This window comes from Rattus norvegicus, chromosome 5 (assembly GCF_021556685.1).
Source record: "Rattus norvegicus strain SHRSP/BbbUtx chromosome 5, alternate assembly SHRSP_T2T, whole genome shotgun sequence".
Taxonomy (NCBI): domain Eukaryota; kingdom Metazoa; phylum Chordata; class Mammalia; order Rodentia; family Muridae; genus Rattus; species Rattus norvegicus.
Window position 1 is genome coordinate 64,945,743 of NC_141538.1, and position 25,424 is coordinate 64,971,166.

Below are 25,424 nucleotides of genomic sequence, written 5' to 3' on the forward strand. Positions count from 1 at the left end.
CTGCTTTGGCAAGCAGGCAGCCGTCTGCAAAGATTCCTGGGGCCTATGGCTACATTTGAGAGAAACTAAACACGGACCATGAGCTTGGGGTGTCTGAACAAGGCACTTACTTGTACATTCAAAGTGTCACATTAAATGGACCTCACAACCAGAGGTAGTTTACCAACCACAGTCAAAACTCAACAGGGTACATTTCAGCCAGAAGGGAGCCACTAGGGTCCCAAAGGTCCGTGCCCTTGAGATTTCAACAGATTTGCTTAGGAAGTGCAGAGAGCAGATGTGACAGACTGCTGGACTGCGCTGTCACCTGGGGCCCCTCCCTTCAGGGGCATCCATGGGTTAACTCTAAAAGCCAGCCTGCTTTTCCCAGTATTTCTTTTCTTTTCTTTCTTTTTTTTTTTCTTTTTTTTTTTTTTTTTGGTTCTTTTTTTCGGAGCTGGGGACCGAACCCAGGGCCTTGCGCTTCCTAGGTAAGCGCTCTACCACTGAGCTAAATCCCCAGCTCCTTTCCCAGTATTTCTGATGAGCTGTCCCTAGGCCCCTTGGGAGCACTTGTCCTTAGCCCCCTGGTCAAGAGATACCGAACATCTAAATGTCTTGGTCCTCTGAGGACTGGTGCTGCAGAGCCTCAGGTGGAAGGGTGTCTCTGCTTTTGATGCGAGGCCTTCCTGCTCATGATCTGGACTCCAAACCCCACAACCGGTTGCTCAGAGAGCCTCTCCAGAACATGCCGGAAGACCAGCAAGTCAACCCCCGCCGGCCCCCGCAACCCACCCCTATCGCCCCTGCCCTCTGCCCCCCTGCAAGAAAGTCTTTCTTTCTGCAGAAGCCTTATTGCTTTGCCAAAAGAAGCCTTATTGGGCTGCCAAAAGGGCTCATGATTCTTTGATGCTCAAGGACAAGCTGCTGAAGTGGCCCGGACATTGTGGCCAACAATGAAGCCAGCAAAAAGAAAGAAGGAAAAGCAGCCCTGTACCTCGGAGCCGCGAGGGGCCGGTGGGTGGCTGAAGGTTGTGCTCTCACACAAAAAACTGAGGTCGTGTAACAGCAGCTGCTTTTTTTCCTCCTCAAAGAACTCCAGCTCATCCACCCACCCTCCCCCCCATTAATTGGCAGCAGATTTAAAAAAAAAACAAAACCCAAAACAAAAACCCAATCAAGCCACTACCCTGAATGTGAGGGTTTCTGAGATGGAAAAGCCCTTTCAATTGTTAGGTGTCCAAGAAAACATGAATACACGCTGACAGAGGAAGCCGGCCACAGTTAGAGGAAAAGGGAGGGGTTCATAAAATTAAGGGGAAAAATTCCTTTTAGCATCTCCCATCCTGTAGGCTGGCTCCTTTGTATGCCTCAGCTCTTAGGGAGAGCGAGAGGCTGGGTCTGGGGTAAGCTTCAGGAAGATGAAGGCAGAATTGGGAAGGAGGCCTGGAGTCACCCAACAGGGCAAAGGCAGAGGACGTAGAACCCCTTGCCCCACCCACAGGGCCTCGTCTGAGGCAGTTCTGGGATGCGCCTCCTCCGGGGAGGACCTTGTGGCTCAGCAGCTTCAAGAAATGCCCTGGAGGCCCAACTCTGAACTGGCCAATGTGAAGCAGCCACGTGGACCCCCAGGCCTGCCTGCCACATCCAACCACCAGCAGGCCCCAGGGTGCAGGTCCTAGCAGCTGCTTGCTCGGTTTCCTCTTCTTCCTCAATGAGGGGACACAGGCCACGTCAGGTGCATTTGGGAAAATGCAAATCAGGGAGAGTCAGCTGTGGAGGCTCCAGGCAGCATAGCAGTTATGAGGGGGCTGGGGACACTGTGGCACAGCAAAGGGACTAGGAAGATGAAGCAGGGGGTGGGGCATACCGGGAAGAAATCAAGGAAACTGCTTGGCCAATGGCAGCTGCCCAGCGGTGGCTTTTAGTTCTGTTCTGCCCCAACCTGAAAGGCAGCTTTGGCAAGTCCAGACCTGCCTCAGGCCTCTGAATACTGGGCTTGAATCCATTGCTGGAGATGACCAAACTGTCATCTACTGTGCCCTGCCCACATGGACTGGAGACAATGGTCACCAACCTTCAGACCATCCAGGTGGCTTAGGAAGGAATCTGGGAGAGGCATTAGAGCCTTGCTGGAACCAGTTCCCTTGCACCTTGGTCAGCCAAGGACAGCCATGCCTTTCCTGTTGCCCATGGATGCAACAGAGCCAGATGCGATGGTCAACCTTCCTGGCTATCTTGCCTGTATTTATAATCACCTAGGAGACATAGCTCCTGGTATGGCTGGGAGGTGGCTTCCAGAGCAGCTTAACTGTCGAGGGAACATGGCCATGAATTTGAAGCAGAGCCAGGTGGGGTATATGGGAGAGTTTGAAGGGAAGAAAGACAAGAAGTGATACAATTATAACCTCAAAAAATAAGATGATTGATGCATTTATAAAAAAAAAAAAAAGAGGGGGATATGTTCTATGGAGGTGTCGTGAGGTGTGGGGGAAGGGGGTTCCTCTGCAGGCCCATGCTGAGGCATCCCTTCCCCAGGGACCAACCACACAACAATAGTATAGTAGAATAGAGTTTATTCAGGGCATGGGGAGGGGATTGGGGGGACAGAGACAGAGAGACACGGGGAGGGGGAGGGTGGTTAGAGGCTGGCCATGAGCATATGGAGAGAAGGGGAGGGGGTAAGGGAATGGGGAGAGAGTGGGGGCAGGAAGGCAAGAGCAAGAGAGGAGTGAGAGAGAGAGGGGGGTGGGACAAGCAGCCCCTTTTATAGTGAGTCAGGTCTACCTGGCTGTTGTCAGGTAACTGTGGGGCAGAGCTTAGACAGAATGTTAATGATGATGATGATGATGATGGTGGTGATGATGGTGGTGGTGATGATGATGGTGGTAATGATGGTGATGGTGGTATACTTCAGTATCACCCTATGGGCTGAGGTCCCAGGATGAATACTGAAGGCCAGGTGAGCAGGAGCAGTCACACATCTGCTTTCTACTGAGGCCCAACACTCCCCCACTGTGAACTGAATCATGAACTGTGAGAAGCCTAACTCTCCTTTAATCGTCCATCTTGTCATACAGAGCAAGGTGACCAACACACCAGTCTGCACGTGTGTGTGCGCACACAGACTTTCATCCATGTGGTGACCAAGAGGGTTCTATGTCCCCTGACATATCAGGAATTCACCCTAAACAAGGTGACTGTGGGGCCATTCAGAGGGCTGCTCATGAGCTGTGCCCTTGGGAGGCCACTTCCGCTCTCCCCACATTAGACTCCTTTCAAGACAGTGCACTGGGAGAAAGTTAATGGGGAGAAAGCCCTTTGTAGGCTTCTGGGCACCATGTAACTGAGGGGTTAATTCGGATTCGCCATTAGCTGCCAAGCGTAGGAGGGGAGTCCGGAAGCTCGGTTGACTTCGAGGCCACATGGCCAGTCTGAATACAGGTCTGGCTGCATTCTCATGCTGACTCACTCCTTTGTTCACACTGCTCCTGCACAGTCCACAGTGACCCCTCAAGTGTCCAGAAAGTTGCCAAGGCCTGACTGGCCTGACTCTCCTTCACAGGGCCTGCTATACCAGCCAACAAAACCAGGAATCACATGTTGCTTGGGAATTAAACCAGCAGGCCGGCATTTCCCTCTGCAGAGAACATCTCACATATATATTTAATTAAAAATAAAATGGCTAGTAATATATATTAAATGACTATTTTATTTACACACCCTATCATATCCATAAATAATTGCGCCCTCTTTGTCTGCACAATGGTTCCTTGACATCTAACGATTACAGAGTGAACATCTAAAAGTAGATGGGGGCTTACTCCGGCTTAGGACATGGTCTCTTGTGTACACTCAATATGCACACCCAGTAACACAGACATAGACCAGAGAGGGTGGCTCCCAGGGCCTCCTGGGCTCCCAGCACCAATGGGAAAACCTTGCCCATACACAGGTGAGTTCCTGACAACTGGAGAACAGAGAGATGCAGGCCAGGGCTCCGCCCCACCCACCGCAGGGCCCCGCCCACCTCTGGAGCAGCTCCACCTTTGTTCACCCTGGAAGGCATCTCTTTGGATTGCAAATACTTTAATTCACAGAGGGGATGGGGTAGGGGCTGGGGTGGTGTGGCAGCAGGCTGCCCCCCTTCATCCAGGCCTTCTCCAACCCTGTAAGTGGCGACAGCATCCTAAGACATGCAGTGGTGTGCTTGTACCATACACACGACACACACTGGACACGGCTGGCAGCACAGAGGGCTGGTCGGTGGTTGGTCACAGAGCAGGGTGAGGCTGGTCTTTTCACAGAGTCCGCACAGCCACTGGGTAGAGGAGGGACAAGTGCTCGGCCCCCTTGATGGGTAGCTTCCTGGTGGTGTAGTAGTGGATGACTTCCGGGACACTGTCGAAAGGGGGGCTGTTCTGACCCAGAACATACTTGTCTTTGGTCTTGGCCAGTTTCATGTGCATGAAGCCCTGGTTGCTCCTGTGAACAAAACACAGAGGTCAGAGGATGTGCACAGTGCCTAAGGAGAGGAGGCACTGTTCGGGCACAGCTTCCATATGCACATGCTCTCCCCAGGAGCCAGCCCTGGCCACTGGGGCAAGGGTGCAAAGTCTCCCAGCTGTCTAGGACAAGGGGTCCTAGCCACACCCTGGAGCACCATGCATTGGGGTCCAGGCATAAACCAGATAATATAAAGACTTGCCACCCCAAAGCTGCTGGGAATTTCAGGGGTGGTGGTAAAAACCAGCCCTTCTTCCTGTAACAAGGCAGGGACCTGTTTAAACCTTGCAGGTATTGAAGATGCTCCAAACTGACAGGTGGCCTTGGGCCAGTGTGGTACGTGGCAATGGCAGGCGAGATATTCTCTTAGACAGAGGGTAACTCTGTCTCAGGGAAGGGGCGACGGGGTTAGGAACATTTCCCAGCTTCCCTGGAGTACAGCTGGCCACAAGACAAGCTATAGCCAACGGAATATGGGAAGACTTACGCTCGCTCTCCACCAAGCATGTCTTAGGGGGTGCTCTTTGCCAGCAGTCTCCCGGGAACCCCAAGGCAGAGTTCCTTCCTTCACATGGCTACCTTAAACACGAGGAGTCTACCTGCACTTTCTAAGCTGTGATTAACATGTGCCAACCCCACCCCTCACACTCAGCTTCCCCCAGAGTCTATGTAAGCCTGGCAGAGCAGGCCAGGTTTCTGTGTCCACTCTATCTGGTTTCAGATCCGTCCTGGAAGGAAGACTTTGGCAAAACCTGAAGGAAGGGCAGTGGCAGATCCCAACTGCTGGGAGCAGATGTGTCTGGGTCGTCATAGCACACATCAGCATGCCAGGTGGGCACAGGTCACGGATGATAAAGGCCAGCGTCTAAGTGTCAGCACTGCACGTCCCAGAGACCTCTCCCATGTGGTCCTAAGCTCCCGCCGCTCTCTGACTCACCCACGTTCCCATCACCCTGCCTTTGTACAGGCTGCCCCGTCTTGTTCACTCACCCAAACCTAAGGTTTCTGACAGAGTGTGCTACCATCTCAGAGCCCATCCCTGGAAATTTGTGAACAGCCCTAGGGGACCCAGCAGCCGGGGCTACCAAGGGAAGCCAGAGTCCTGTGTAGACTCTGAGAGCCGTGGTCTTCCTGAGCCCCAGTTCCTTTTCTGGTTTCTATGTTCCAATGGGGGGGTCTTAAATTTTACCTGTCCTCTGGGTGTAACGCCCCCACCCTCCAAAATCTGTTACGCTCTCTAAATGGGTAGGAAAAAATGCTAACTGTGTAGGAGCAATGTGTCTGCGCACAATAGCATACTTAGAGATATTACCCTGGGATTAAAAAGATACCATTCAGAGAGCAATTACATTTCAAGAGAGAATAATTCTTGTGAAGAACTAAAATTTAAATCAAGAGTTTTAAGGCTGTGCTGTTCTAATCACAGAGCCTGTGCAAGCTGCGCCCTGCAGCGGAGGGTCACTGCTCCCCAGAATCGCCTCTGTGTTGGGGGAGGAGTGCTTACTGAGGACCCAGCATGTCACAGAAAACAAAACCCAGTGAAGCCAAGGGCTCACCCTCAGCTTTCGAAAAGGACCTGGAGCTGTAGTGAGAGGACACCCAGGAGCTGTCCAGGAAGCTTGCTCAGCCTGTCTGGGACATTGAGCAGGCGTACGGGAACATGAGGTGTGACTGTGACGCACCCTCCTCCCTTCCCGCAGAGCACTGCCTGCAAGTGAAGTTGATGGAAACCAAGCAACCTAGCGCTATGAGGGCTCCACAGCTGCATCGGAGGGAGCAGAGGAGGGCACCACAGCTCTTATAGGCTGACATAACAGCTCCCATTACACCTCAAGGGGGTCTGGGCAAGGCACTTACAAGGTTACTGAGACTTCCACACTAGATTTTTATGCCATCCAGTAGGCAGCAAGGGTGGGGATGGCTCTAACAGCCATAGGTAGAGAAGGGTGAGTCTCTACTCCTGGGCAGTGGACAGGGAAATTGCCACCTACACTTTCTATGGACACAGGGGACTTGAAGTCGATGACAATCAGTAGCAAGGCCTAATCCTCTCCCAGAACACTCTTCAGAGCAGCGGTGCTCCATGTTAAGCCAGGTGGGGGTGGGGGTGGGGTGCCACTAAGCAGATGTCTCCTCTAAGCAGAGCCTTCCCACCCCTGACCATGCAGTGGCAGGTCAGAGACCAGAGGGGCAGGCTGGAAGGCCATACACGAAACTGTCCCAACCAGTGAAGTCCTAGCCATGAAGACAGAACGGTAACCCACCCCAAGAAGTTCAGTCAGGGTGATCTTGAACTCACAGAGATCTACCTGCCTTTGCCTCCCTGGTGGTGGGATCGAAGCCCAGGCTGGGTACAATTGCAGCAACTGAAACCAAACTAGAGTAGAAGGGAAATATTCAAATCTCCGTGGGCAAGAGGCAGATGCACCAGACAAGGGCATGCACGAGGAGGAGGTGGCGTGGTTTTGCAGTGACGAGTAGCCTGTGGCTGCTACATCTTCACCTCTTCCATATGCTGGAGGAGATAGGTCAGAGAGGCACCCGGCAAGGGGGCTGCGGATGCTATCAGAGCCCGGGGCTTACGTTCAAGGCCAGGCGGGTGGGCTCAGGCAGAGCCTGCTCCTGTGTTCTTCAAGGCATGGCATAGCAGCAAGGACGCCTCGGTGGTTCTGGGACAGCACCTTTGCCAGGGAGCTGACAGGCTCCTGCCAACGGTTTCTTTGTTGGCTCCATCTCCTTTGATAGGACATTTTGTGAGAGCAAAGTCACAATCAGGGGTCTCTGGCGGGTGACCTGTCTAATGAGTCTTGTGCGGCCCAGGGAGGCAGGGTGCTGGGGCTGACAGGGCACTTAGATCGCTCATTACCATCACAAAAAGTACCTCCTTGTCACTGCCCCCGATCACCAAGCAGGCCTGGTGCGAGCTGGCCTAATAACAGGCCCCACCTCGCCTCCTAATCATGAGCTTTAATAAAACATCACTCAACCCACAGCTGCCCGCCGCTGAGCTAGGGTGCGAGGCCTCACCTCTCGCTTTTAGACCTAATTGCTTGATGCATATTTCATGAAGAATCCTGGGTAATAGTTATGTTAAATCGTTTCTTTTCATGATGAAATGACTTAAAAACACTAGCATATAATATTTATGTGGGACGAAGGAGGGGGTAGCCCTATGGGACTAGCATAGAGAGACTAGCCACAGGAACCTGCACGAGGGGTTTCTGCATTGCCTTGACTGGAGAGGTGATGGGGAGATGCTCTCTTGAGCAAACACCTCACATCCTTCAGCTCTGGACCGCCCGTGATCCCCAATGGCTATTCGGAATTCAAACCCCACCAGGCAGAGCTAAGCTGACACAACTAGTATCACTTGCAGATGGGGAAACTGAGGCTCGGAACACCCTGGACCTTATTCCATGGGGAAAGCTGAGGCCAGGATTTGGACCTGAATTCCTCCTTTCTTTCTTCCTCCAGGGACATGGCCTAGGCTGGCCTCAAACCTGGACGACCTATGTCTCTTGGCTGCAGCAGCCTGAGCTCCCTTCTCAGTCCTCACTCAGGCCTGCAGCCACCATGGGGACCTCATATTCTCTGATCAGTCACCCAGTTGAATGGATTTAGGTGGGTCTTAGAACTCTCCTGCTTTGTGAGACTCCAAGGTCAGGGACCTATCTGTGGCTGTGATGCTTCCCCGATGAACATACTCCCTGCTCTGGGCTCATAGCACCTGCTAGCCTGTGTTCAGGCTATGCCGGGTTTAACTATCCTTTCTCATCAGCTGCCTAGACAGGGTCTGCCTAGCGCAGGGAACTGTCACCCTCTGACTCCTCCCCAGCTGTAAGCTCTCAAGCGTAAGCTGGAGAGTGAGCCCAGAAAGGCTCCTGAGGGGAGAGGGACCTCTGAGAGGAACAACCCTGTAAGCTGGATATAAAGACCCATGTTTTCCTTTCTTTTTTTTTTCTTTAAGATTTATTTAATGTGAGTACACTGTCACTATCTTCAGACACACCAAAAGAGGGCATTGGATCCCATTACAGATGGTTGTGAGCCACCATGTGGTTGCTGCTGGGAATTGAACTCAGGACCTCTGGAAGAGGAGCCAGTGCACTTAACTGCTGATCCATTTCTCCAGCCCAACCCATGTCTTTCAAACCACGAGATTTTCAACATGGTCAGACTCCTTCCTCGGAGTTCAGACTTCCTGTGTGGGATCCCTGAGCTAGCCTCTGCCCTCTGCATGGGTTCACACGAATGAACCAGTTTTTGCCCATCTTCCTAAAGGGCATAGGTTTAAGCCTCAGTCAGGGCACTCCTACCTATCCTTGGGTCCCAAGGGGCTGCATTTCTTCTTGTTAGGCCTCCGTTAAACATGTGATTCTGACCACGGAACTCAGATTCGGGAGCAGATTAGTGAAGGAAAAAGAACGAGGCCATGCATTTCAAATGAACTCGACAACCAAGGAAGGTGGAGGGCACAGAGGCCTGTCCTGCCCAGCAGAGCAAGGACTATGCTCTGAGGCCTGAGAGGACAGGCTCTATGTTCAGCATGCAGGACATACCACCTGCCCACGACAGACAGGGACATTTGTGCTAACTTGATGGGCAGCCATCCTGCCTCTGCTCCCCTTTCCCCTCTCCAGCAAGGGCTTGCTATATAGCCCAGGCTGGCACTGAACTCATGATTCTCTCAGTGCTTGGATCCACCTACTCTGACCTTGAGAAGCATCATGCTAGGACTGCTTTCTCTAGGGAAACACTCCTCATACCTGGGAACTAGGTGCTCTAGCAGTATCTATCACCAGTGTGGCTGCCCTGTAGGGCTTTATAAACCCTCACAGCAATCAAAAGACAGGCCTCCCTAGTCAGTTCAAGCTACCTGCCTAAGTGACACTGAAGGAGGGAGTCCTCTCTCCTGTGACACCTTAGATCAAAGCAGCCTCCGTGACAGGATAATCTGACAGCATTCAGTAGATAAGGCCTCGGTGTTTGGGAAGCAGAGGGAACGGCCCGATCACCGGAGATGCCTGGGAAGACCGTGACTATTCTCTCGATTCACGACAAACGCAGGAGACTGGCAGTAGACACAGATGCCTACTGCACAGATGTGAAAAGCTAGTGTCGAAGTGAGGGAGAAGCAATTTGCTGGGTCACGGGGCAAGGGCCCCGGAGCTTCCCAGGGGTCGTGGACAGACCAGCATCCTTCACTGCAGACTGCTCTCCAAGGGCCTCTTTCAGCAGAGCTGTGCTGAGTCCCAAGAGGTGGGTGGACAGAACAGGTTGACAGAGCCACAGGGTGAGCACCTGCATCCCGCCACCGCCACGGAGCATCAGAGCGATAACAAAAGCTCGTCCACGTGGTGACCGATGTCTAAAAGTTAAGCCCTGCTGAGCCAAGCAGCCTGATTTATAGCCAAATTATCACACTTTTGGTAGACACCAGCAGGAACCAGGCTCAGGCAGGTGCCTGGTGTTCCTTAAGTGACAGCCCAGGGCGAGGGCCTTCTGTAAATCACGACACAGTGCCATCTTCACAGAGACAAACGGGCGGGTGGACACAGAGTAAAAGGCTTGCTTTCACAGACCGAGAGGAGGCAGGGCAAGAGGAGACCATGAAGGGCCGTTTTCTTAGGGGAAAAACTTGTATGAAGTGTCATCCTAGACGCTGTTAATGACAAGACTCAGGGAGAAGGCACGAGACTCTCACTGGCTGAGATATGTACAGGGCGGTAGTGTACGATTTGGTGGTGTCCCTCCCCGCCAGAGTCAATGTTTCCATCCATCCTGATTCAAGGGTTAAGACATGAAACCTAGAGAAGTACAAGTGGCAGTGGCATTGGTGGCAGTGGCATTGGTGGCAGCGGCAGCTGTGACTGTCCCAAGTGCTGACCCAAGTCACAGATGCTGGTTCAGTGTGATCCTGACAATGCCACAGGACAGCCTCCCTCTGTCCCTAGGCTTCAAGGTCCCCTCTGCAAAAGGGGGAGATCCCTCCGCTGATGCAATTTTAATTTTTTCAAACCCTACTTTTAATGATGGTTCTTAAACACTTTAACCTCTCTTGTAGCCCACCACCCACCAGAGATGGTGGGAAAGAAAGGGTGGAGGGTGGGGTGGGGATGGACCTGTTTAGAAAGGTTCTTTGGAGCAACTCTAGTCTGTGCTGTCTGGAAATCAGAAGTTCAGTTCACAGGTGAGCGGGCACTGGCAGCTCGATCTGCTCGCAAACACCTCACGGATACGCCAGCAGTCCTGTTTGGTAGTAGGATCAGCAACAGCGGTGACATGACCTAGCAGAGACTGCCAGGCCTCAGCCTCCGCTTGAGTCAGCAGGAGGGACCAACAGGACACCAGGAGAAGTTCTCTCATCTGTGCCTCTCTCAGGGAAGTGAAGATCAGCGAAGACTTGGAGACTCACAACAGCTGCACAGCTAGCTGTACCAGCAAGCCAAGCTCTGTCTCCGTCACTCCATGGAGTCCTATTTATTCCCTCCAAACACCACGTGTCCTCCATGGCCTTGCCTCAGCACGAGCATCCAATCAGCCCGAGTCCTTGGAAGCTGTAACAACTGCAGCTCACCAGCAGAAGCTGTCTGGTGCATTTCTCTCCATGGCGTCCTGACAAATGCAGCTCAACTACAGTGTAAGGTGAACGAATGCATGCGTGTCCTTAGCAAACAATCTTTCATCATGTGTCCTTTCACGTGCTTGCTTTAGCAGATCCTCCTCTCCTGTGTCTGTTTCAGCGAGTCTGCTTTTAGTCTTTCACACTTGTGTCCACTTTAATGAAACGTTCCCTCATGTGTCTGCCCCAGCAAAACGCCATCCAAGCGACTTTCCAAAGTCACACTGATGTTCTCAGGCCAGTAAGAGACGCTGCTGCACGGGCTGGACAGGGAAGAATGGGGACACCTCTGTTGAGCGCCATCCATGTGGCTCTCTGGGCTTGGAGAGACAGACACAACCTCAGCCTGGGCCAAAGAGGATGGACAGAATCCATCCAGGACAAAAGGACAGGTCTCTCCCAGCCCACAGTGTCCTTAGGAGACCGAGGTTCTCGACTGGGCCCGATGACCTTCCTTCCCTGAGAGGGATCTGACAATGTTTGGAGAGTTCAGGGCTTAGTATCTAGTGAGGAGCCGAGGATGATTCTCAGTGGACGGCAACACACAAAACAACTCCTTAGCCCAGAATGTTGATAATGTCAGGGGAAAGCCATACTCCTTAGTCACCAGCACAGGGGTTACAGCCAGCTGCCCTCCCAGACACTTTCAGGATGAACACATGAGCCAGCCAGCCTGCCTGCCTGCCTACCACCTGGCTCCTTGGTAAGGGCTTATGACACGACAGAGGACCTGCTAAACAGCTTGCTCCCCAGGCTTCTGGACAACTTCAAGAATCAATCATGGCCCTTATCCCTCCTGTTTTCATAACCAGATTCCAGGGACTGCACTTCACAGGAGTGGGGCATTCCTGGGCCTGGGACCTATATACATGGGAGACAAGGAGCTATAACCCAGGTCACTAGGTCAGCCAGTCCTGGATCTGAGTGAGGCCCACGCTGCCCCTCTGAGCAAAGGGCTTCTCACTACCTGTTGTAAAGGTTGACCTGAGCTCTAGAGGTCTGAGCTGGCAATGAAGGGCAGGCAGGCTCTCTTCTGGTGCAAATGCAGAGCCCAGGGCTGGGTCCCCAATATGGGCCTCACTTCCCCTGCTGGGAGGAAGCTGCCACACAACTGCTGTCCATCTGGTCTGCTGGCTCTGGTCTATATGGGCCCAGAACCAGCATGGACTCCCAAGCCTGTCTGGTCTGCTGTTCATGGACAAACTGGCAACCTCAAACCCTTGATGGCCAAATTGCGCTCTGACTCCAGCCTCCCTCATTAGGCTGGGTGCTGGCCCCAGCTCTGCTGAGTATCACTGGGCAGAGCAGGTGAGACTGGCAGTGTGTTTGTTTATTGGCCTGAGAATCACTTCCCCACATCAAGTCCTGTCTCATGGCACCAGGAACGTACACTGTTTCTACCTGGCTGGCGGTGCAGACCTGTAATTGTAGCTGTTTGGTAGGCCGAGACAGGAGCCTGCAAGCTTAAGGGCAGCCTAGGTCACAGTAAGTCACCCTAGGTAACTTCACGAGCCTGTCGGAAAGTAAAAAGTAAACAGAAGGGTATAGTTCAGGGTTGGAGCATCTGCTTAGCATGCCTGAGGCCCAAGGTTCAGCGGGAGGCATCCTAGTATACAAAGATGAAAATTAACTCACACTGCTGTGTGAGGGATCCACCTGAGAAGGAGGGAAAGTAGGGAAATCCTAGAACCCCACCATTTGGGAGGCAGAGACAGGAGGATCAAGAGTTCGAGGCTAGCTTGGCTACTCAGTTGAGTTTAAGGCCAACCCAGGCCACCTGAGATCCTGTTTCTAAAAGCCAAATTAATGAGTTAATTAATGCAGTTATCAGTAAACGTGGCCTGTACCAGGTCCTGAGCGCTCGCTGGGAGTTATTACTGTACTCAGAGCTTCTGGGACAGAAGGCACCACTGAAGAGATGATGAAGAGAGTGGCAGAGAGATGCGGAAGGTGGTAGGGGCCGAATCCCTCTACTAAACCTGTGATCTGTCCAGGCCATCCGTGGGAAAGACCTGTGACTTATGACCTGTGACCTGTGACCTATCCCTATGAGATCAAGTAACAGGAGGGTAGGAGAGGAAGCAGCCATTTTCCCACTCTGTCTGCAGTCTGGGTTAGGTTAGGTTCAACAGTCCTCAACACCACCAGGAGATGGTTTTCTCCTCTCTGGAATTTCAAAGGCACATAGTGGCCTGTCAACAGGTCAGACACAGGAACGACAGTGATTCCCAGTGGGGAAAATGCCCCTCTGTCTTCAGGAACCAGGCAGCAGTTCCTGAGCCCAGTGTTGAGAGCTGAGAGTCCTGGCCTGCTACAGTTTCCTACAATGGGAACAGGGGACCAGATGACTATGGAGGGGGTCCTGCATATGCAAATTAGAAGCCTGATCAAACACACAACAGGTGCCCAGAGCCCCAGGGCCTTTCTTAGGGTGGCCCTGAAGACACTTCCCAGGCTTGCAGCTCCCTGGGCCTCCGGGGAACCAGGATCTGCCTTCAGTGTGTTTTTCGGCTCTGCAATGGTAAAGTCTTTCCCCACTCTGGGCCGAAATATTCCTACTACACCTATCTGGGGGCAGCTCCAGGCTCTGGTTCTAGCAGACCTTGGGCATTCTACCTGCCCTGGGAAGGAAGCACAGGAGGCGACCCCTCTCCAGATATCCTTATGGGGCACAATGGCTTCCCCCTCACAGTAGTCACTCCATGTTTACAACCCAGTTGGCCTGACTGGTGTCCCTGGTGGGTTTGCCTAGCTAGGCCACTGGTCCTGACATCTGGGCATAAACTCCATCATTAATGGTGGGTGCCTGTGACCTCCTGAGGGTACCTCTCTCCTCCTAGTCTCAAAGGAATTCTACTGACCCCCCACAACCATTAGGCGCAGAAAGCTCTCGCCTCCCAGCCCAAACCAAAGCACACACGCTCAAGACTGCTAACAAGCAAAAGCCACAGCTTATCCCACACTCAAAAGATTGACAAACTATTCCAGAAGGCCACGGTCACTTCTCAGTTGTCTCGGCTCTGGAGGGCAAAATCGCTCATGTTGGACATTCATTCCGGCAGCTGCCTGACAGCCTCTTTCCACAAGGTAGGGAATTTCCTCAAAATTAAATCTCTAGCTCTCTGCTCCCTAATGAAATTGATTTCTGCCTTGATACACAACAAAGCCTCCATTTTATTATTTGGCCAGGGTCTGGCCACATTAATTATGTTTTTCTTTTCCAGCATGGCTGCAAGTAATTAGCTACAGTTGCTCACCGTCAGAACTGACTGGCTGCCTGTTAGAACTCCAGTCCCACAAAGAGTCAAGCCTGGGTGGTGTTTGCGTTTGGAGCCATTCAGGACAGAAAAGATTACCTCCCCAGCCTGGAACTCGGAACTCGGAAGGGGCATGCTGCTCTGTGGAGGCAGAAGACGCTGGAAGCCCAGGTCACAGTCTAGGTCTGAGTGTCAGTCAGAACTCAGGCAGCATCAAGCCCGTAATCATGGTCACTGGCACCATTCCACCTCCCTCAGAGGACACCGTTCACAGCCTGTTCGAGTTGGTTCCCAACTCCAGTGACCAAGCACTGCACAGGCTCCAAGGTACACGGCAGGCACATCACTTCATGGAAGGCTATGTCTAGCACATTGCTTGGTCTTTGGCAAGCCGAGCTGTGGTGACAGTGCAAAGGCTGCAGGGCTATGAGTGCCAGAGGCCAGCACTGGCCAGTGAATAACCTGACTTTCCTGAGCTGATGACCTTGAAAGGCAAAGTGGGTGTGATGGGGGGGAATGGCTCTCACTGGGCGGGAGCATCGACTTCCCCATTTTCTCCTTTCAAATCTGTTATGGTTTGAGTCTGAAATCTGTTTCTCCCACAGGCACATGTTTTGAACACTTGTTCCCCAGCTGTGTTGGGATGCCATGAAAACCGTGTGTGTGTGTGTGTGTGTGTGTGTGTGTGTGTGGTGTGTATGTGTGTGTGTGGTGTGTGTGTGTGTGGTGTGTGTGTGTGGTGTGTGTGTGTGTGGTGTGTGTGTGTGTGTGTGTGTGTGTGTGTGTGTGTGTGTGGTGTACGTGTATGCTGAGCTGGAGAGGTATGTCGCTGGGAGTCAGTATTTGAAGCAGCACCTGCCTCAGATCTGCCTGGCTCTGTTTCCTCACCCTCAGTGGTGTGAGCAGCGTCCACCACACTCTCCAGCCAACACACACTGAGCTGCTCTGCTCTCTATGCCAGGACTGAAACCACGGAGACAAAATAAGCCACCCGTTCCTGCAGCTGTTTCTTTCTGACGCTGTGGTCATAGCGACAGGAAGGCTGACACAAGCTCTGTATAACCCACAAGGCCCTGTCCACACGCTATCACCTGCAGGAAGCCCCCTAACGCCCCCACCAGAATCCCTCTCTTCTGCCTGCTTGTTTGTACCCCCTATCCTAAGCATCTGGGCTGAGAACGTGGCATGAACCCCACACTTGGAGGCCATCAGCCACATGCGGATTTTCAAAAGGAAAACTCGCAAAAGGGGTGGGGAAAAATACTCTATTAAAAGGATTTTTAATAAGTCAGCTTTGCCAAACCCATCTGACTCTGAGTCCTCTTGGGTGAAGTCATCTTAGAAAGCAACGGGGGGGGGGGGGGGGAAGCTTGATTACAAGTGGCAAATGTTTTTTCGGGGCGGGACTGCCCACTGGGGGACCGACCTGGACATGAACAGGTTTGAGGGGAAGTGCCAGATGTGCACACATGCCAGGGACCCCACCTCACTTACACCCACACAAAGGCAAACGCAGCTTTTACAGCTCTGAGCTATGGCAGCAAAGATGAGGGCTGTAAAACCCGACGTGTGATTTTATAAATCTGCCTCAAATACCCAGAACATTTATCAGGAGAGCAGGAGAAGGAAACAGTGCTGGTGAGGCTCAGAAGGGTCATAACCTTGCAGAATCGGGAGGTGGGACAAGACGATGACAAGCTGCTGGCAGAGTCTGTGTGTCGCCTCCTGACTCTGCTCTCACTGACAGGGGCCCAGGGAACAGTTAAGCGCTGCCTATAACCTGGGGTCTTACAGTACGCAACTGTGGCTTTGAGATCCACCAGATGCCTCGAGTTAAGGCAGATGGGGTTTGTTGTGGGAGACCTGAATTGTTTACCACGGTCTAAGAGAAACAAACCCCTCCACCACACACCCCTCGCGGAGGTCAGAACCCAGGCTGCCGTGAACCCATGCATCTGTGTGGCATCTCCATGTGCACAAAGGTGGGAAGCCACTGGGGGCAGAGGGGTGCCTGACCCAGGGCTCTTCCTTCTCATGCAGACACGCTCTGCAGCTGTCCTCATGGATAGCATCCCAAGGGATGTCCTGAAGGCCCCAAGCAACCATTTCCTGGATGGCTCTGGCAAAATTTCATTAAATACATTATGTTAACAAACTGGTATGGGGTGATTAAAGGAAATGCTCTGGTTTGGAGAGATCGGCCAGCACCTCCAAAGGAAGTGTCCGGGCCATGGGATGTCCCTGGTGACGAATGGGCAGTTGGAATGCCTCCCCTGGTGGCTGAGCCACACAGGCAGATGAAGCAGGCTGATAGAGTATAATTAAAAGCCTGCTGGGAATGTAATCGGGGTAGGTCAGATGCTGGGAGGACCCAGGAGGAACAAAGGGAGGATGGAGCAGGCTGGGAGGAGACAGCCACCACCCCCCCCACCCCCCCCCCCCCCCCGCCCAGCACAAATCTTGCTGCTGGACAGTGCGAGGCAGAATCAGCATAGCACACACCGTTGGGGGGGGGGGGAGCTGCACGATCCAATCAGAGGGAAGCAGGGAGCCACGTCTGGTGTGTGTGTGTGGGGGGGGGGGGGCGGCGGCGGCGGCGGGTCATTTTCAAAGCCTGAAATGTATCTGATCCCCTAGCCACTCAGAAACCAGGCCTCAACTTTGCCCTTCTCTCCCCTTACTGTTTGTCACCCATCTACCAACTGTCCTTGTCCTTCCCTGAGCTGGTGCAGCTGCCTCCCTCCTGCCTAGCATCCATCCACGGGCAGAGGCCCATCTGCAAAGCTATGGAGGTACCCCACCCTGTGAGCTGCCTTGGGCTTCTGTCTGCTACCAGACACCACCCCAGGTTTCCATGACACACCCCGTGTGTGTGTGTGTGTGTGTGTGTGTGTGTGTCTGTCTGTCTGTCTGTCTGTCTATCTGTCTGTCTCCTGGGGTCAGGCAGAACGCCTTGCCTGCCCCTAGTCACACAGCCTAGCAGAACGGGTTCCTATGGAAGCTTGGCTTACTCACTGTAAAGAGGAAACAAGGAGGGTTGCATTTCCCCACTGGTAATGAGGACTGGACTCTGAGAAGAAAGCCAGACAGAGGAGCCCTGCCTTCAGGTCCATGTCTTCAGGCTTGTAACATGTCACAACTGCCTGGGAAAAGCTGCCAGAGGATGCCTGACCTGCGTCCTGTTAGGAACATCTGGAGAGTCCTGGTGGTAAGAAGGGGGTGCCTTCTGCTCTGATGGACCCGGCAGGGCAGAAAGAATGTCAGGCTGCATTAAAATCTGAGCTTCACCCACAGCTGTGGTGTCACATGACCTCTGCTAGCTGCAAGAATGAAAGCTTTCTGGTGGCGCTGTCACAGAGGGAGAGCTACACTCTAAGTGCCCACCCCCTTTGCTATCGGACATGTCCTCCCTGCTTCGCTGGGGAACTCAAACTGAGGTCTGTCTGAATCCCTTCCTAAAGGAAGGGCCAGGACTGCTATGTCCATCTACCCTGGAGTAGTGCAGGATTCAAACCCACTGTTCTGAACCTTCCTGAACCCTCTCTACCTACCACACTACCCAAAACTGTTGACATACAGGCTCTGGGGCCTGGAAGATGGCTGGCTGAATGCTGAGGGCAGTGGCAGGCAAATGTCTGCTGGCTGACCGGCACAGCTCAGCATCCTCTCACTCCGGAGGCCATCTGCACACTTCAAACTCACCATTCTCCCCCAACCCCTTCGAAAGAGCACTAGGGTCCCTTGGCCTAAAGCTGCACTCCTTAATTATCACACTTACTTTAACCTCCCAGAGTGGGGTGACACAAAGCACACTGGGTGAGCAGAAGGCCACCTTCTCCTTTAGCCGTCCTGAAAGCATAGGGATCCATTGGGTATCGAGAGCTGCATGATCTAGCCCTGCCCACGCTCACCTTCTCACATGCTGACTGAGGTTCAGGGTGAGCGTGGGGAACAACGTCCTGTTTCTGAGCCTTGGCTTCACCCACAGGGCCTCTTTCTGTCATCTGTGTCCCATGATTTCGATCACGGAATCATCAGCGTCCCGTCCACACACCCCACCCCCCACCCTCCCACCCCCCGACCCCCCGGGCATGCTACATGAGGGACCGGAATGAGACTCTGATAGGAAGGGACCTATGGTTCCAAGGCACAAGGGTATGATGGGAGGAGAGCTAGAGAGGAGGCGGGGCGGTGAGGAGGACAAGAGCCTCCTGAGATAGTCATGGCTACAGCCAGAGGAGCACAGGTCAGAGGCCAAATGATGTCTTGGAACAATCCAGAAGAGGGCAGTCTGAATGTGACCCCGGTTCTGTGAATCTCAAGTTCTCAGTCATGGGGGTGCAGGGTTTGCTCTAGTCACAGCCATATAACCCTTTTTTTTTCATGGAAAGGTTTACCTATTTTTATGTGTATGAATGGTTTACATTCATGCCTGCCTGTGAACCATGTGCATGCTCAGTGCCCAGAGAGACAAGCATCAGGTCCACCCGAACTGGGGTTACAGATGATTGTGAGCCACCACAGGGTACTCGGAACCAAACTCTCAACCACTGAGCCTTCTCCCCAGCCCCCACAGAATCCTGCCACCCTGTGACAGAGCGTGGGTATGGGCAGAGTCCTCTTTCCCTGTAACCTACGGCTTTCCAAGATTACAAAGACAGCTGTGCATTACACAGCAAGGCTCCGGCGCAAGTGTACATGTGTGAGACACTTCTAGATTCACTGTCTCTCCATTAACATGTCCATGAGACAGGTCACAGATGAGAGAAAACAGAAGCTCAGGCAGCCAGTCAGCTGTAAGGACCTGGGGACTAGGGCAACAGCCCTGAGCCAGGTTGAACCTGAGTTAGAGCACCTGGCCTGCACAGGGCCACCTCTTTCCTGGGGAGGGTGCTGGACACCGTGCATGGGGGAAGGGTGGTGCTTCCTCCCCTCCCAGGCTCCTGCCTGCTGCCCCTCACTCCTTTCCACCCTCGACTGTCTAATTCTCCTCATTAGGACAGAGTTTCCCTCCCTTCTCAGACAGGGCTATTGCTGCCGTCACCGGTATCCCCTACCCTCCAGCTTACATCCAGCTTAGCAGCTCAGAAGACAGCAAGGCATACAGAGACAAAGCCCAAGGTCCCACAGTCAGAGCTGGGTAGTGTGGGGTCCCCAGACAAGTAGTAGCTGTGTCTGAACCAGACACGGCACACATACCACCTTCCCTGGAAGGTCTGCCCTTACTGGGCCTCATCATACTCTCAGAGACCTGCTAGGGACCAGAGAGATGGACAGCTAGCCCGGATGAAGTTACTCTAGGGGACCATGAAGGGAATTCAACAGCTGCTGAGGAGCCCCGCTGTGACTGGGAGGGGGTGGCCTCAGTCAGAGCAGTGAAACTTCTGGAGCCTCCCACCTTTCTTTTTGGTTTTGTTTTAGGGCCCAGGGGACTAGAGTCTGGGCTTTGTACAAACCAAGTAGGCCCTACACCCCTGGAGCCCCCCATGTCAGCTCCACAGAAGGCAGTGAGACCTGGGCTCCCCGCTGTTGGATGCAGGGCTTCACTTCTCTCACCGCCCCCTCCCTTCCCTGCAAACATTTATTATTTCTTGCTCCTGGCTGTCAGCAGCAACAAACTAAGATTAATCACTCGCTCGCCTGGCTGGTCCCAGACATGCCTACTGTTTGAAAACTCTCTTTCACCGTACAAATCAATGAGGGGAGAGAAAAAAAAAAAATAATACCCCTAACTGAAATACATCTCCTAAGCTCTTCCTGGCTCACAACACATACCTACCCTCCTCTACAGCCCAGGGGGGATTTACTGGTTGATACTGGGCATCTAGCAGCTTGACACAACCCACTGCTCCAGGCGATGCAAAGGGACGTCCTTAAGCAATCAGAGGCCTTGCTTCATAAACTGCCCACCCCACAGCGCAGGAGGCAGTGGGCCCTCCTCCGTCCTCAGATCCAAAGGAAGCCTCTGGGGTCCACTGTAGGGCCACAGAGCTGGAAACAACAACCAAACCCCAGACCTTAATATCATTTGTTTGCAGTGTGGGAATTGGACCTAGGCCTTCATGTTTGCCACCCAGCGCTATGGCCGCCCACCCCTAGTCTAAGGACACTAATGTGAATGACACTAGCTCTAGTCTCTCTAAGAACAGGGAGGAATGGAAACTCAGCATCCTAAACGCCTACTGTGTGCCAGCGCCACAGTGGACCTCACCTGCCCAGCCTACTTCTTACCTATAGGCCTCGTCTTAAGGGAGGCCCGGGGGAACAACCCCTTGCCTGGCACCAGATGGTTGGTGAAAGATCTGGAACCAGAATTCCACCCAAGGTGCCCCTGGTTGAGCTTTAACCCCAGGGTGTTCTCATGTTGCCCCGAGTCCTCTCACAGCAGGTCCCCTGCCAGTGCAGGCTCAGGTGGCATGGGCGTGGAGGCCAGAGCTGTGGCCTTTCCCTTTGGCAACACTCACGTCTCTAGTTCACTGTTGATTGTAGGAGGCTCAGAGGTCACCACTGTACCATGTGTACACCCTGCAGGGCTCCCTCAACTCTCTGAGATAAAATCCCATACTTTAGCCAGATGACCTGGGATGGGTACACTCCTGGGCACAGCTCTCACCATGGGATTTGTTCTTCTAAGCGTACTTTGTGTCTGTCCCTCCCACCCACCACTGACCACCCTTTAAGGTCTATTGTCCCTCAAATCCCTCTCTGGTCCCTTCCCTCATGTCAGGCCCGGTGCGTTTCCAGCCTGTAAGCTCTAATGCCTTTAGTTTATTTCCTAGGTGTCTTCTCTTCCTTGCCAGGCTGTGAGGTCCTGCAGGGACGTAGCTCAGGAAGGAAGTGGGCCCAACTAGGACACAGCATGCAGGTCAAGGAAGGTGTCTAATGTTCAGGCTGAAGTTGGGGACATGATAGAAACAGGTCAATCCCCGGTGGTGGGCAATCTATCTCTGGGGATTTAAAAATGAAAGCTTATCTTGTGAGGGCTCTAAGGGGCCACTTGCCCTTGTGTAGTGGGAAGAAGTGGGACTGGGTCTTTGTTAGCTTCCTTAGGGCTTCAGAAGTGTGACTGTGTGTAACCCATCGCAGGCCCACAGGAATGGCCCTCACCTCCGCCCCCAATAGGACTCAGCCTACCTCTACTGCTCACTAGGACTCAGCCTACCCCTACTGCCCCACTAGGACTCACCCTACTGCCCCACTAGGACTCACCCCAGACCCAGGACCAAACATTGCAGTCGTTTAAGTCCTCTTTCCCCTCTCTTCTCCAGATCTTTTGCAAAATCTTTCAGAACTAAAACTCAGAGAGCCCTGACAGTCCAAAGTGCCTGAAGAATCCTGTTAAGGAGACTGCTCCTCACCCTTCCCCCTTCCCCTAGGCCTGACTGTCTTTCCGAGGGAAAGCAGAGTGTGTCTGCTTTTGATATTTTCTCACCAATGCCAAAGGCCCAACCTTTGCTTGCCTGGCGGAGACAGTGTGCCCTACACAACCAGGACCGGTGGGAGGTGGAAGGCTGGCTAGACACGTTGTCATGCTGACGGTGGCGAAAGAGACATCTGCAGCAAGATACTGTGAACGAGAATGCCATTTGGAGGCTCTCTGACTGGCTTCAAGGGTGGCTGTCGACCATGGGGGGGGGGGGGGGTGATGACACACCTGACTGTGATGGAGGATGCCATATAGACACTGATTTGGGTCACCAAAGACACAGGGAGCTGGAGGGGGCGGTATAGCCAGATCAAGCAAGTCACTGCCTCCATCGTAGTGGTCAAACATACCAGGGTCATGTCCACTGTGAGTCTCTACTGGGGCTGCTTCCTCACTTAGATAGATCCTTAATGTCACTTTTCACAGCTGATACACTAAGACCTCTGATCAAATATAAGGAAGAGAGTGTGTGTGTGTGTGTGTGTGTGTGTGTGTGTGTGTGTGTGTACGCAACATAGCTCTGCTGGTGGATGAGAGGACAGAACTCTGTATCTTGGCCTGGCTTCATCATCTACTGATGTCCTTGTTGCCAGGGAACACTTAATTCTCTTAAGAGTCATGTGTTGCTTCTGCCTTGCAGCTACTGGCTCTTGGTGATGGTGACTACCCACCCTCTGGGCTCCCAAAGCCCTTTGTACCACCCTGCAAGTAGCAAGGCAGTCAGAATGAGCAGGGTTGTGAGCCCTTGCAGCCTGGCCTGGCTGTCTGCCTTGTCTCTCTCTAGAGCCCAGTGCCAGGTACAGAGGGTTCCCACAAAACTCTTCCAAGGAATGGACCAAGAAGGCAGAGGGCCCTGTCTTAGGGGGATAGATAGGCTTCCCCAGGCACATTCTAGACTTGTCTCACAGAAGGACCCGAGGCCAACATGAAAATGGCCAGAGGCTGAGAAACAGCATAGCTGGGATTCCGATGTCAGCTTGCAACCTGAGTATGTGGGGGGCTGCCATCCCCCCGCCTGGCCACTGGCAGCAGGCCTGAGGATGTGAGAAACCACATCCTGCACACAGGCTGGCGAAGGTGGTGCTTCCCCGGGCAGCAGGGCTTGCAGTACCAAGGCTGCTCTGCTTGTGGGCAAGGGTCACAGAACGTGGTTGCTCTGGAAAGCGCTTCTCCCCAGTTCTCCTTTCTTCAAGCAAAGGCTACCTACGTGAGCGCACCCCTCTGACCATCAGGGGTGGCTCTAAACAAACACAAGTCCAACCCTTCAGCTCCAGTTCCTTGTGCTAGAAGAGTAGTCCATACACAGCAGTCCTGCATGATTAGATCAGACCGGACAGGTACAATGAACCAGACCTTTGGCTGGGCACAGAGTAGTTCATGTAGCCAGAGAATACACACCAAGCACTGAGTGGGGCTGGATCCACAGACAGGGATACATGCTGATGTGTACCCAGAAAAGGGAAGGGACTTGCAAAGTTAAGCTGCACAGTGAGCAGTGTGTAGAAGGGCAGGACAGTCTTGGACAAAGTCTCCTGACATACCCGAGCTGGCCTACAACTGCAGAGACCAGGTCGGCCTCAAACTCAAGACGCGCACTTGCCTCTGCTTCCCGAGTGTAGGGATTAAAGGGAAAGCCTGGCTAGGGCAACAGGTTCTGAACTGGACTAAAAGCAATCTTCAAGGTTATTGGCAGGAAACAGGGACAGGATGGGACTACATTAGGTCACACGGGCAAGGACCTGACTGGACTGATGCCTGTTGCTGAGGAACAGATCATCATCATCCCATTGCCCAGATAAAGACAGGGAGGCTCAGAGTGGTGAAGCCCACAAGCCAGGGAGGGCGGTGGACTCCCACTGGCGCCCACAGCATCTAGACCTGAATGATAAGCTATCGCCATAAAAGCAGAACCAAGGTACTTCCTCCCCTAGGAGCCCTAACCCAACAAGTACACAAGGCAGGGATAAAGGGGCCGAGCTTCTGGTGGAAACATGACCCTAGAGTCACTGGGTCAGTTCTGCAGCAACTGGCTGCAGACCCCTTCTGTCCTGTCTTGGTGCTCCAGCCCTGGCACATCACTGGCTCTCAGTAGACAGATTTCCACAGCCAGAGCTATGCTGAAGTTCCCAAGGGTCCCAGCACCCAGGAGACTGGTTTAGGGGAAGGCAAGTCTCCATGCGACAAACTGTAGGCTGATACCTGACAAGGCCCTGCCCTGGTACGCATGGCTTCTGTTCCTTCTACTGAACATTTAACCAGGTCTTTTACAGTGGCCTCTCCAAAGTCCCCAAACAACGGAGATTCTAGAGCAATATAATTCCTGAGGAAGTCAGAAAGAAAGATAAGGGGGAGTAACAAACCAGAGCCCCCGGTGCCCTTGATTGGCAGCAGGCTGTCTGGGACTTGGGGGATGGAAGGGGGAGGAGAAAGCTGGCCACGTGACAGGAAGTCCATTCTGCCAGCATGGGTGCAAGGTTTCCTGAAAGAAATTCGGCCAAGCCTACTCTCATCGTAAGCAATGACTAGGGAAGAGGGGAGGCAAGGTAGAGGTCTCCACTCCTACCCAGTATATCCAAATGCAGGATCTGGGTTTACACCCCAACTGTATCGCTAATTCTGTGCCCTTGGAGGATTCCCCTTTCCTCTGAGCCTTACGTCTCCTATCTCTACAATGGATTCTGGAAGATTTCTTGGATCCCATCATCTAGCAACAGCATCAAACAATGGAACACTCCAGCAGGAAAAAAAAAACAAACAAAAAAAAACCCAACAACAACAATAACAACAAAAAAAAACAAACAAAAAACCTCTTATTTCTAAACCTGTTCATTTTAACAGCTCATGGATCAGAAGGCCCTGAGCAGCTGCACAGCAGCTACGTCAGAGGGGGTCCTTCCGGTTCACAGCAGTCCCGCCCGAACTCTGTGGGGTTTATGAAAAGAAGATCAGTTCAGGAGACAACCTGGGGACTAGGAAAGGGTTCTCACAAGCAGCTACACAGCACCATGAAGGTCAGACAGATGGTCATCCAACACCTGCTCTCTGTGAGCCTCGGTTTCCCAGTCTGCAGGGTGGGACAACACATTCCTCACCAAAGGCCTGGTGTGAACCTGACGCTGGGCAAGATGCACCAAGAGCCAGGTACGAGCCTAGGCTCGCTGAACACGAGAGTTCTTCCGGCTAGTGGCTGTCCTTGTGAGGAAAGGCCTTGCCTCCCTGGGAGAGCAGCCGTGGAAGCCCCACCACTTCTGTGTTCCCAGAATGAGACCAAATTAGAAACCAAGGCTTGAAATAACTGGTAGGGACAATTTTCTCGGGGAACTGAGTGTAGCCTTTCTGTGGTAGACTCAGGCAGGCACGTTCCACTGGGCGGGGGGCAGGCAGAGAAAGTACAGTACTCACTTCAGGGAGAGGGAGTAGTCGTGTTTGCTGGTCTGGCTGTTCCGGACAAGGTAGCTGCACTCCTTACAGAGTCGCAGAAGGTTCTCGGCATCACTTCTGCTGATGGCTCCGTGATACCATCTGGGGAGGGAACAGGAGTGCAGTCAGAGATGAATGGGGACAGGGCCCCCAGGGTGACCTCTGAGGAGCCTCGGTGCCCTTACGGGACAGCTGCTAGCAGCAGTCTCCCGTG

At 53.0% G+C, this 25,424-nt stretch overlaps 2 protein-coding genes across 2 annotated transcripts in view; one reads left to right on the forward strand and one right to left on the reverse strand.

The window, feature by feature from the left end:
• LOC148005770 (uncharacterized) overlaps nucleotides 1–15,663 on the forward strand; it is a 28,201-nt gene extending 12,538 nt beyond the window's left edge. Inside the window, exon 3 of the mRNA XM_087551591.1 lies at nucleotides 14,332–15,663. The gene's annotated coding sequence lies outside the window, so the exon portion shown is untranslated. The remainder of the gene's footprint in view (nucleotides 1–14,331) is intronic.
• The window catches only part of Shb (SH2 domain containing adaptor protein B), a 107,541-nt gene continuing 85,790 nt past the window's right edge, over nucleotides 3,674–25,424 (reverse strand). The window contains 2 exon segments of the mRNA NM_001427398.1: nucleotides 3,674–4,464; nucleotides 25,193–25,312. Of these exon segments, the coding sequence (NP_001414327.1) occupies nucleotides 4,281–4,464; nucleotides 25,193–25,312 (304 nt within the window). The 3' untranslated portion in view covers nucleotides 3,674–4,280.